A 13,790-nucleotide genomic window follows, 5' to 3' on the forward strand; every position below is an offset into this window, starting at 1 on the left:
AACACAACTTAACCTTATACCTAAAGGAGCTGGAGAAAGAACAGCAAAAAAAGCCTAAATCCAACAGGAGAAGAGAAATAATAAAGATTGGAGCAGAAATCAACAAAATAGAAACCAAAAGTACAATGCAACAGATCAACGAGACAAGGAGCTGATTCTCTGAAAGAAATAATAAGATTGATAAAGCCCTGGCTAGACTTATCAAAAAGAAAAGAAAAAGAAAAGAAAAAGGACCCAAATAAATAAAATCATGAATGAAAGAGGAAAGATCACAACCAGCACCAAAGAAATACAAACAATTATAAGAACATATTATGAGCAATTATATGCCAACAAATTAGGCCATCTGGAAGAAATGGATGTATTCCTAGAGATGTATAAACTATCAAAACCGAAACAGGAAGAAACAGAAAACCTGAACAGATCCATAACCAGCAAGGAAATTAAAGTAGTAATCCAAAATCTTCCAACAAACAGTCCATGGCCGGATGGCTTCTCAGGGGAATTCTACCAAACATATAAAGAAGAATTCTTCTGAAGCTGTTTCAAAAAATAGAAATGGCAGGAAAACTCCCAAACTCTTTCTATGAGGCCAGCATTTCCTTGATCTCAAAACCAGACAAAGACCCCACCAAAAAGGAGAATTATAGACCAATATCCCTGATGAACATGGATGCAAAAATTCTCACCAAAATACTAGGCAATAGGATCCAACAATACATTAAAAGGATTACTCTACCATGACCCAGTGGGATTTATTCCTGGGCTGCAAGGGTGGTTCAACATCCACAAATCAATCAATGTGATATACTACATAAATAAAAGAAAGGATGAGTACAAAGTACAGCATCCTTTCTTGATTAAAACTCTACAGTGTAGGCATACGGGAACATATCTCAATATCAATAAAAAGCCATATATGAAAAGCCCACAGTGAGTATCATTCTCAATGGGGAAAAACTGACAGCTTTTCCCCCAAGGTCAGGAACACGGCAGGGATGTCCACTATCACCACTGCTGTTCAACACAGTACTAGAAGTCCCAGCCTTAGCAATCACACAACAAAAAGTAGTCAAACTTTTACTCTTCGCAGATGACATGACACTTTATGTGGAAAACCCAAAGGACTCCACCCCAAAATTGCTAGTACTCATACAGGAATTCAGTAAAGTGGCAGGATATAATTTCAATGCACAGAAATCAGCTGCATTTCTATACACCAACGAGACAAAGAAAGAGAAATTAAGAGTTGATCCCATTTACAATTGCACCCAAAACCATAAGATACCTAGGAATAAACCTAACCAAAGAGGCAAAGGATTTGTACTCAGAAAACTACAGAGTGCTCATGAGAGAAACTGACAAAAACACAAAGAAATGGAAAAACATTTCATGCTCATGGATTGGAATAACAAATATTGTTAAAATGTCTATGCTACCTAGAGCGATCTACACATTCAATGTAATCCCTATCAAAGTATCATCAACTTTTTTCACAGACCTGGAACAAATAATCCTAAAACTGTATGGAACCAGACAAGACCCCAAACAGCCAAAGGAATTTTGAAAAAGAAAACCAAAACTGGTGGTATCACAATTTCAGTCTTCAAACTCTATTACAAAGTTGTAACCATCAAGACAGTATGGTAACTGGCACAAACACAGATACACAGATCAATGGAACCAGAAACGGACCCTCAACTCTACGGTCAACTAATCTTCGACCAAGCAGGGAAGAATACCTAACGGAAAAAAGACAGTCTCTTCAACAAATGGTGTTGGGAAAACTGGACAGCCACATGCAGAAGAATGAAACTGGACCATTTTGAAATGGTCACCATACAAAGAAACATACCATACAAAAAAACAAACTCAAAATGATCAAAGACCTAAATCTGAGATAAGAATCCATCAAAATCCTAGAGAACACAGGCAGCAACCTCTTTGGCCTTGGTCGCAGCAACTTCTGGCTAGACACGTCTCCAAAGACAAGGGAAACTAAGGCAAAAATGACCTATTGGCACTTCATCAAGATAAAAAGCTTTTGCACAGCAAAGGAAACAGTTGACAAAAACAAAAGACAACTGACCGAATGGGAGAAGATATTTGCCAATGACATATCAGATAAAGGGTTAGTATCCGAAATCTATAAAGACCTTATCAAAGACACCCAAAGAACAAATAATCCAATCAAGAAACAGGCAGAAGACATGAACAGACATTTCTCTCCAAAGAACATATCCAAATGGCTAACAGACACATGAAAAAACGCTCCACATCACTTGGCATCAGGGAAAAACAAATCAAAACTACAATGAGATACGACCTCACACTAGTCAGAATGACTAAACTTAACAAGTCACTAAACAACAGATGTTGGCGAGGATGTGGAGAAAGGGGAACCCTCTTACACTATTGGTGGGGAATGCAAGCTGGTGCAGCCACTCTGGAAAATAGTATGGAGGTTCCTCAAAAAGTTGAAAACAGAGCTACCCTACAAGCCAGCAATTGTGCTACTGGGTATTTACCAAAGACACAAATGTAGTCATCTGAAGGGGCACCTGCACCACAGCAGCTATGTCCACGATAGCCAAACTATAGAAGAGCCCAGATGTCCATCGACAGATGAATGGATAAAGATGTGATATATGTATACAATGGAATACTACTCACTTATAAAAAAAAAAATGAAATCTTGCATTTGCAATGATGTGGAGGGAACTAAAGGGTATTATGCTAAGTGAAATAAGTCAATCAGAGAAAAACAACTCTCATACGATCTCACTCGTATGTGGAATTTAAGAAATAAAACAGGATCATAGGGGAAGAAATGAAAAAATAATACAAGATGAAACTGAGAGGGAGACAAACCATAAGAGACTCTTAATCACTGGAAACAAACAGCATTGCTGGAGGGGAGGTGGGTGGGGTGATGGGGTAACTGGGGGATGTAATGAGCACTGGGTATTATATAAGACTGATGAATCACTAACCTCCACCTCTGAAACCAATAATACATTATATGTTAATTAACTGCATTTAAATTAAAAAATTATATTTATTTATGTCATTGAGTACAGATAAATGAGTATAAGTAAAAAAAGAGTATGAGTAAATTATATTACTTACCAATTTCATTTGAGAAGAACTACACAATACAAAAGGGGGTACTGCGTGCTTTAAACCAAGCAAAGATTTCAGCAAAGACACAACGTTTCTTCAAAAGACCAAGAACAGCCATGGTGAAACTTCTAAGCAAGGTTTCCATGAGAGCAAGAGTAACGGGATGCTTCAGGAAAAGACGTGGTAATAAGCAGAGTATCAAGACGCAGGGGAAGAACTATAAGCACTGACTGACACTAACAGTGGTAAGCTCTGACAAAATTTCCAGGAAAGAAGAAAGCCACAGATATGTACTGGTGACCTTGCGGGACTTAAAAGGAAGCAGGTGCCTTTGAAAAGGTACACCTCAGGGCAGGAAGTAAGACGCTTGGTTATGAAAAAGCAAGTAAAGGACTTACAGAAGAGGAAGAAATTGTTGAAGAAACTGCCTTCTCTCGCCTAGCATTTACCAAAGATTTTCTCAGGCAGCCAAAAAATCAGCCAGGAAAATTTCAAAAAATAACTTATTTTGAACATAGTTTAAAGGTCCCTGAAAGCTATGAGACAGTGATTCCAGTCAAAGCCTAAACAGCCTCGTATTTTAAGGCCCAGTCAATGCAGTCCGTGCCATGTTTCCCCCAGCAGAATTAATACTTAAAAGGAACATTTACAACAACACTTTTATGCTAAATTTTGGGTTTTCATAATAAATATTTGTAAAAATATATTTGAAGATGTACCATTTAGCTTCATGATAAATTGTCCTCTTTTTACAGTTGAAATGGGTTTCCTTGTTTTAACCCATAAAATATTCAGGAAAGAAATGATCTCTCACCATTCTATTTGTGACCACTGTCCACAAATCAATTAAGTCCTAAGTTCAGGATCACCTATAGTCATATTTTGTTTTGTTTTTTTTAACTCCTTTCATTTATATCATTTCACAATTTACTTATAACCTAAAAATCTTTTAAAGTCTGCCATCTGCAGTCATTTTCAAAAAAATTCTATGGTAAGGGTATAACAAAGGCTGCTAACTTCAATGAAGCCTGAGAAGTGATCACGGATTAAAAAAAACTGATCTGGGGAGGCTACAAGAAGTCATGAAATAGTGAAAACATGCCTAGAATTGAGAGAGACATCACAGAAATAAATCTTTAAGGACTTAATTTATAAAAAATAAAGAGGAAAACAACACAAGTGTATAAAACGGTGCTCTTCAGGAAATGAGTATATATGTGTATGACAGACAACTCTAGGTAATGAGAGGAGAGGTAAATTGTAGAAACTTTCCTAAAAATAAACCTCGATCACAAATAGTTTAAGAATTTTTTCTTAGGGACACCTGGGTGGATCAGTTGGTTTAGCCTCGGACTCCTGATTTCGGCTCAGGACTTGATCTCGGGGTCGTGGGTTCAAGCCCCAAGCTGCGGAGCCTACTTAAAAAAAAAGATTTTGAGTCCAGCCCAGTGTGGAGCACAGGAGGCTCAGGAAGGTCCCCAGGAGGCAGACACATGGGCTCCTGGGCGGTCGGTTCCCTCCCAGTCTCTCTTTCCCCCACGCAGTCAGCATGAAAGCCTTCGGTCCAGTGAGGTCCGTTAGAAAAGAGAGCCTTTCGGATCACAGCCTGGTCATCTCCTGGAGCAAAGCCCTGGTGGAGGACCTAACAAGCCTGCTGTACAACATGAGCGACTGCTACTGCAAACTCATAGAGCTGGTGCCCAGCATCCCCAGAACAAGAAGGGGAGCAAGATGGAAATCCTGCAACAAGGCCATCTTGAACCTGCAGATCGCTCTGGACTCACACTTCACTATTGTCAGCCTGTACCACTAGCGACCTGGGCAGAGCCAGGTGTCCACGGCACGGCTGCCCACCCTAAACACGGATATCAGCATCCTGTCCTTGCAGGCTTCTGAATTCCCTTCCAAATTAATGTCAAATGACAGCAAGTGCTCTGTGGGTGAATAAATGGTGTTCATGCCTTTCCTTTTCTTTGCCTAACAACAAATAATCCACAGGGTCTTTTAAGATACTGAACTTTTTATTTTTTTAAGATTTTATTTATTTATTTTGAGAGAGAGGGAGAGAGCCCGTGTGTGCGCACACGAGTGGGGGCGGGCAGAGGGAGAAGCTGACTCCCTATTGAGCAGGGAGTCCAGTATGGGGCTCAATCCCAGGACACTGAGATCATGACCCCCAGCCAAAGGCAGACACATAACCAACTGAGCCACCCAGGCACCCCCTGAACTTCTTTTCAACCATTTCACAAGAACAACAAGTTGAATGGACATTTTTTTTTTAAATGGAAAGAAAACTAAGAATGACCATCTTCCCCAGCGTGTTCTCTGACCTGGACTGTGGTATTAGTTATTTAAGAAAAAGACTATTAAATGCCCTTTTCGCAGTTGGAAGATATTCTTTATATACTATTTCCACCACGGGGAGTGAAAACATTAAAATCGTAAGGAATTTCCCAATTTAAACGGACTGACTTTTTTTCAAAGGTGGAGCGTGAATACCGGAAGAATCCAGTATTCAGTCACTTAAATGAAGTCTTTTGGCCAGAAATGACCCTTCTGATGCAAGCCTAATGAATGCTGTGTGTGCGCGTGTCTCTGTGTGTGTTTGTGTGTGGGGAAACCTTGTGAACTTTTAGAGTTTTCTTGTATAGTCGCAGAGATGTATTATTTCTGCAAACAAAGTGTAATGATGTACTTATTCATGCTAAACTTTTTACAGAAAGTTTAGTTGTAAACTTAACTCTTATACAAAATAAATCATGTGTTTACTGAATGGTGATTGCCTGCTTCATTTCAGAGGACCAGTGCTTGGATTTTTATTATGCTATGTTGTAACTGAACCCAAATAAATACAAGTTCAAATTTATGTAAACTCTATAAGATTATAATAAATATATCTGAAGTCAAAAAAGAAAAAAAAAAGAGGTTTTGTTTTTCTGAAGTAGCCCAATGCAGGGCTTGAACACACGACCCCGAGTCCAAGAGTCGGACTCTTAACCGAATGAGCCAAAGTTTAAAAGTATTTTAAACCAAATATGCTAAGATCGAGAAAATTAAGAGCTAGATCACAATTAGATAAAGCCTTGTTAACAGGGGAAAATGATACTTTGCCATTAAGTCTAAAATCACTATTTACCAAAAAGGACAGATCATCATATTGTACTCTGTAAACTCAGAATAAAACACAAAATGTAACAGAATTAGAGATCTGGAAGAGTTGGGATGTACGTAAAAGAAGGTATAATCAGCCAGACGTTCATAATCCTAGTATGTCTAAACATTACATCCTAGTGGGTCTAAACCAAGAAGCCGTGCATTTGAATAGCTTGCATTCCATGAACAGTCACTGAAACTAATGCTTCTTTAACTGGGATGTGGGTACCCTCAAGCTCCTCCTCTTGAGGCATTCATCTTACTTGAAGAACTAAAACATATGTGAATATATAATGAAGAATGCCAAATGTGACAAAATACTAGATGTCAAACAAAAATCTGCTGTCTTTGGCCAGTACGGTAATGCTAGCTGTCAGATATCCTGGTAGGAAATTCTAAAGTGCAACTTCAGATATAGTTTGGAGAGGGCAATAAATTGTTTAGAGTCAAGTTACAAAGAAATGAGCACACTGAAATGTGTATTTGCTTATCTAAAATAACCCAAATATTTCTCAATTATGACCAAATTCTAAAAGCCCCCATGTGCTCCCAAAGAAGTACTTTAAAAGGAAACTTACTTAGGAAACCAATTTAATCCCAGGTGCTCTGTCTTGGAATATAATATCCTTTCCACCATGTCATAAAGTGGTCTCCAAGGTAACTCCAAATCATCTCTTGAAAGAAGTTCCTTTTTCCTAATTAAAAAGATAATAAACATATATGCATATATTCATGCACAGCTGTTTGTATATTACACCTACTACACAGGGAGGACAGCTGTTAAATGCTGCTGTCATCCTGGTGGGCCTTGCTTTTCCCTATCCACAGCAACTCACTGGTAGAATGCAGTAGTAGGAAGAACAATGCACCAGATTCTTACGGCTGCTCAAACCTCAGAAAGCACCAGGTAAAAAGGGGCATTTAAATTTGTGCCACCATTACTGCCAATGAATTTCCTATTTTTCCATGTTACCTATGGACTGTTTAATGTTTCCAGCATTGTGCTGGGTGCCTGGGAGTAAAGAATAAATGATTCATGACTCCTCAAAGATCTTACCACATATACAAGGGAAGAGAACTAATTTAAAGGAACATCAGGTAACATATATTTCCATGTGTGCTACAAAACAGAAGGCTGCAAAGAGGACAGAGAATTTTAATTAATTAACACATATGGCTTAAACTTATGGTAAAATTTTCTGCACCCTTTTTGCAAACTGGCAATTTGGGGACTTGGGTCTTCTTACCAAAGAACACTTAGGTCTTGCTGCCTAAAACCTTGAAGAAACAAACCAAAAAACTGTTAGCAGAAATCACCAGGAAATTTACTTACTTTAACAAGTTGATCAAGAGACGGGCAAATCCCTGCATCATGCTGATTTCCAGTTTTGGAATTGATACCAGCTCATACAATAGCTTGATAAAAAGAACATGATCTTCTTTGCTAAATTTTCTCCCATAAAGTCGAATATATCTGCAAGAGAAAAATCAACACAGCCTTTAAAAATAGGTATGGTGACATATCCATATTCATTGCAGCATTACTCATAATAGCCAAAGTGTGGAAGCAAGGTGAATGTCCACCAACTGATGAATGCATAAACAAAATGCAGCGTGTATGTGTGTGTGTGTCTCTATATATAGATATAGAATGGAATATTATACAGCCTTTAAAAAGGAGATTTCTGTCATATGCTACAACATGGATGAACCTTGAGAACACTATGCTGTGAAATTAGCCAATCATAAAAGACAAATACTGCATGATTCCACTTATATGCAGTACCTAAAATTATCAAACTCATTGAAACAAAAAGAATGATAGCTGCCAGGGACAAGTGGAGGCAGGACAAACAAGGAAACAAAGAGTGATTCAAAGAGTACAGGGTTTCAGTCATGTAAGATGAAAAAGTTCTGAAGATCCGCTGTACAACAATGTACCTATTGCTAGTCATACTGTACTGTACACTTAAAAATTATTAAGAGTAAATTTATGTTTTTGCCACAATAAAAAAGATTTGTGTTATGACACCTTAATTTCAAATGTCCCTGATGTTAAGCATTTTGTATCTCTACTCATTATGTAGGAAAAACTATTCTGTGTTTTAATTAAGGCTACCAAATAATTAATTTAATTAACAAAAGACTTATAATGATAACTGAACTCTCATCAACATTCAATGACAAATTAAAATACTGTTGTCTTGGGGCGCCTGGGTGGCTCAGTTGGTTAGGTGTCTGCCTTCGGCTCAGGTAGTGGTCTCGGGGTCCTGGGATCGAGCCCCATGTCGGGCTCTCTGCTCAGTGGGGAGTCAGCTTCTCCCTCTCCCTCTGTGATCTCTCTAGTTCTCACTCTATTTCAAATAAATAAATAAATAAATAAATAAATAATCTTAAAAAAAAAATGCTGTTGTCTTATTGTTGCTTGGTCTTAACTGGCCTTTGGTCATTAGTAACCCTGAAAGGAGTTCCTTTGTCCCCTTCCTTTTATTAAGGGCTCATTCAAGAGAATGATCTGTAACTCCTAAGACTACTTCAAAACAGCATATCGCAACATAAAGAATAAAACAGAACAAAAGAGTTCAGATATAGATGTTTACTGTTTAACCACAGAATCTTTGAAGAAAGCATAATGGTTTGCTTAGAATCCTGAAACAATACAGTGTTACATAACTTAAACCATTTTTTTCCCAAGTTAACTCATAGTTATACTAAAATTAAGTTACTTTCAAAAATAGTATAGTATTTTACCTCAAAGTTACACGTTTTCAGTTTTTTAACTTTAGATAACCAAGGTAATTAAAAGCATCGATTACAAGCAAAGGAAAGGGTGTCCCAAAAAGCAAGAATGACTAATTATAGACTATTTTAGGGATGCATTAAGTAGCAAAAACTTAAGTAACCAAAAACTTACTTAGAACAAATTAGCAGACATTTAAAAATCATAAACTCCTTTAAGAAAGAATCATTTTATAGACAAATATATAAACCAACAGAAAAGATGATATTAATACTCTTTATATGGTCTTTAGCACTTCCGCAATAGCTAAAATCAAACTGAACTTATGCTTAACTTCTAAAATTAGGATATCTAACAGCTTTTCCTTTCCAGAAATTCCTTAAAATTCTTGGTCCACTAAAAACACACTTTTTCATTTTCTCAGGCTTTTGTGTATTTATTTACTAATTCAGCTCTTTTCTGTTGTTGCAAGGTATAGTCCCATGATTTCACCTTAGTACTCTGACTGGATAGTAGAGACAGCAGAGCTATGAGAGTATTACTGTTTTGCCTCTACCAGTAATTACCATGTAAACTTCAGGTCTAGCCAGGACTCCAGAACGACCGTGGGATTCTGTACCTACTTTCCTCTGTGGCTGCGATACTTCTGGGGAAAAATTGGGGAAACGTGGCTCTAAGCCACTGAAATAACTTAGCTACAGTCCATTGCATTTACTGCAGTAGAAAGACAACTATATGCTTAACATTAGGAACACAAAATTCAGAGCCCCAAATTTAATATTATGAAAAGAAGAGACCAACAGGGGGATTCCTAGAGGAGGCAGAACTGCTGACAAAACTAGAGATGTTAGGGGATTACTCAGAAAGCAACCTTCTATTTTCCCTGTCAACCAGGAAACAGTTCTTGTCAGCCAGAAAGTGGTTCTTGTCTCAGCATTTCTCAAAATGCAGTCCAAGAAAATTTGGTTCTGAAGAGCACAAAAAGTACTACAAGAAAAAAATTAATAATTGCTTTTCATAAAAATTGAAATTCTGTTCACAATAAAACACTATTAAAAGTGAAAAGCCCAATCTGATATTTGGAATACATCCACCTGAGAAAGTACTCGTATGCAAATTACGTAAGAACTCCTTCAAATCATAAGAAAAAGACACAACCCGATCAAAAAAAAAAAAAAAAAAAAAGGCAAAGACTCAGGTAGGCACTTCTCAGAAGACAACATACAGATGACTAATGAGCGTATGTAAAGATACTCAACACCCTTACTCACCAGTAAAAGCAAATTAAAATCACAGTAAGGTACCACTTTACACCCACCAGACTAGCTAAAACTAAAGAGCCTAATAATATCTAGTTTGGGTGAGAATGTGGAACAACCGGACCTTTCCTATGTTAACACTGGGTGTATAAAGTCATATACCCACTTTGAAAAAAGTGCCTTGATATTACCTAGTAAATGTCTATTAGACATTAGACTGTTTAAAATGCATATTCCTGAGTTCCCTCTTAAATCTAGACCATTAAAAATACCAGGAGTGTGAAATGCAATAAAATTGTTTTAAAAAAAGGAAATAAAAAAAATACTCAGGGTGGAGACTAAGAACCTCCATTTTCCAAAAACTATTCCAGCTGGTTTTTCTGTATATTTATGTTCAAAAATCCTATACTTTTGATCATAATATTAAGAGATAATCTTTTCTTTTTCCAATTAATTTTCACATTAAGTTTTAGAACTAAAAATTACTTTTAGATGTCTCAAAATACTCAAAAACCTTGGTAAGAGTCATGATTAATCTTTTGAACAGAATATTTCTTAAACCATCCAGAAAATATAGATGACGTCATTACGTTCCATTCTACCACGGGGGGAGAAACTATGAACGATAATACAAAAGCAATTTTTAAATGCTTCTTTCCTCCTCACAACCTTACAGCGTATTAATCAAATGCTTTAATTTTTAATCTCAAGTAAAGAAAGGCAGTAGCATACCAGGAACAGTAGTTATTTAATAAACTGTGCAATACTGTCAAGTTTTTTCTACTATACGTCCTGAATATTGTTTACTATTCATTACAAAGAAGTTTAAAGTAATATAAACTTATACATCACTGAAATGAACTAAGAATTAGAGCTTGACGAGAGGTTAAAAATACTGGTTTTCAATACAAGCTTTGTCATTCACCAGTTATTTCTCTTCAAGGCAATCATTGGATTTCTAAGGTTCTAACTATATCCATCAATCAAGTAAAATTAACATCATTTCAGAACAACATTAAGACTATCTGTAATCAAAAAAACACGTAAGACATTTAACAATGACATTTAATCTTTTTTTTTTTTAAAGATTTTATTTATTTATTTGACAGAGATAGAGACAGCCAGCGAGAGAGGGAACACAAGCAGGGGGGAGTGGGAGAGGAAGAAGCAGGCTCATAGCGGAGGAGCCTGATGTGGGGCTCGATCCCATAACGCTGGGATCACGCCCTGAGCCGAAGGCAGACGCTTAACCACTGTGCCACCCAGGCGCCCCAATGACATTTAATCTTAAGTAAATGCTTTATTTTGGGTAGTCCTAGTCCAAGGACAAAAAAAGGAATTTTACCTACAAAATTTTAAAAAACAGAATTTAACTATATTCATTTAAAACACTTACGGATTTTTTTTTGAAAGACTTTATTTATTTGAGAGAGAGAGAAAGCACAAGCAGGGGAGGGGCAGAGGGAAAAGCAGGCTCCCCCCAGCAGGGAGCCATATGCGGGACTAGATTGCTTTTAAAAAATCCTACATCTAGGGGCACCTGGGTAGCCGCTCAGGTTGAGCATCTGACTCTTGATTTTGGCTCTGCATTCAGGAGGGAGTGGGCTTGATTCTCTCCCTCTCCCTCATTCTCTGCCCCTACTGCCACCCTGCTCTCTCCCGCGCGTGTGCACTGTCTCTAAAATAGATAAATATTTTCAAAAAAATAGAAAACCCCACATCTAGCAATACATCCTAAGTAAAAATCTAGAATACCAAAGTTAAAATACCAAGGTTTTTCAATGCCTATTTGCAGTAAAATTTTCCGGGCCGGGGGGGGGGGGGGGGGGGAGGGGAGGAAGCCAATGTAAGAGAATTAGTTTGTTAAATTGTGGTTTATGCCTTTAGATACAATGCAGTCATTTAGAATTATGTTTTTAGAGAACTTTAGTGGATGTGAAATGAAAGTCATGTTAAAAAAAGCAGGATACAAGGGGCACCTGGGTGGCTCAGTCGGTTAAGCGTCTGCCTTTGGCTCAGGTCATGATCTAGGGCTCCCGGGATCAAACCCTAAGAGGGGTTCCCTGCTCAGCGGAAGCCTGCTTTTCTTCTCCCTCTGCCCCGCCCCAACGCCCTGCTTGTGCTCCACTCTCTCGCATGTGTGCTCTCTCTCTCTCAAATAAATAAAATCTTTTTTTTAAAGATTTATTTATTTATTTGAGAGAGAGTGAGCACACAGAAGGAGAAGGAGAAGCAGACTCCCTGCTGAGCAGGAAGCCCAATGTGGGGCTCAATCCCAGGACCCTGGGATCATGACCTAAGCTGAAGTCAGACGCTTAACTGACTGAGCCACCCAGGTGCCCCAATAAAATGTTTTTTTAAAAAAAAGCAAGATACAAAACATACATTTGAATTTAGTTGAATACTACTAAAGAAAAATATATAATCATACATTAAGATTAAAAGATAAAACAAACACCGTAACACGTTATTGCTATGTGGTAAAACTGAGGGATTTTCATGTTCTCCTATATACCTTTTTCTAACTTTCTAAAGTAAAAAGGCATTATTTTTATAATTAAAAATAACATGTAAGAACATTTCATATCAAATTTTGTTGTAAAATACGAGGTTTAAACTCAGGTGATCAATATTTCTGCATTTCTATGTTTCTCTTAATAAAAACAGCCCTTATCAAAGACTACTAAAGTCCTATTTAAAAGAGCACAGGAGTCAAGTTGTATGTTCTCAGTCAAAAATGACACCAGAACATGAAGCACGTTAACTGCAATGTATATTTAAATCCACTGAATTCATAATGAAACTAAAAAATACAAATAAAAACAAAAGAAAACCCCACAGATTATACCCTTGAAGAATGCTATGGGACCAAAGCATTATCTTTTTTTTTTTAAAGATTTTATTTATTTATTCGACAGAGATAGAGACAGCCAGCGAGAGAGGGAACACAAGCAGGGGGAGTGGGAGAGGAAGAATCAGGCTCATAGCGGAGGAGCCCGATGTGGGGCTCGATCCCATAACGCCGGGATCACGCCCTGAGCCGAAGGCAGACGCCTAACCGCTGTGCCACCCAGGCGCCCCACAAATCATTATCTTAAAAACTGGTAAATAGGACGCATGGGTGGCTTAATCCATTAAGCCTCCGACTCTGGATTTCAGCTCAGGTTGTGATCTCAGCTGATCTCAGCGCAGTGATATCCTGCCCTCCCTTACATGAGCCCGTGCCCAGCTGGGAGTCCGCTTGAGTCTCTCCCTCTGCCCCCCCTCCCCTCGCATGGGCATGCGCTTTCTCTCCCTCTAGCTCTAAAATAAATAAATTAATCTTTTAAAGAAAAAAAACTTAAAGAGAACCGATGAAACATTTATCCTGGATTCTATAGGAATTGTACCTCAGGGTAAACAACAGCTCAGGAGTAAAAGTTTTTTAGAGAACTCAGCTAATCAATCTCTAAAGAATGGAGGATGGCTACTAACATCACAAAAAGAGAATCAGGGATGAAGCCTCTCCTGATAAA

General features: G+C 37.8%; 1 protein-coding gene and 1 pseudogene across 2 annotated transcripts in view; one reads left to right on the forward strand and one right to left on the reverse strand.

The window, feature by feature from the left end:
- Nucleotides 1–13,790, reverse strand: part of PSME4 (proteasome activator subunit 4) — a 103,984-nt gene that overhangs the window by 77,585 nt on the left and 12,609 nt on the right. For both annotated transcript variants that reach the window (XM_087863397.1, XM_045787973.2), the window contains exons 2-3: nt 7,610–7,750; nt 6,855–6,971 (exon numbers count right to left, since the gene is read on the reverse strand). In XM_087863397.1, the coding sequence (XP_087719523.1) occupies nt 6,855–6,971; nt 7,610–7,750 (258 nt within the window). The remainder of the gene's footprint in view (nt 1–6,854; nt 6,972–7,609; nt 7,751–13,790) is intronic.
- On the forward strand, nt 4,673–5,071 carry LOC123786132 (DNA-binding protein inhibitor ID-2 pseudogene; annotated as a pseudogene).

Source organism: Ursus americanus, chromosome 7, assembly GCF_024610735.1.
Source record: "Ursus americanus isolate L20-20 chromosome 7, mUrsAme1.1.p, whole genome shotgun sequence".
Classification (NCBI taxonomy): domain Eukaryota; kingdom Metazoa; phylum Chordata; class Mammalia; order Carnivora; family Ursidae; genus Ursus; species Ursus americanus.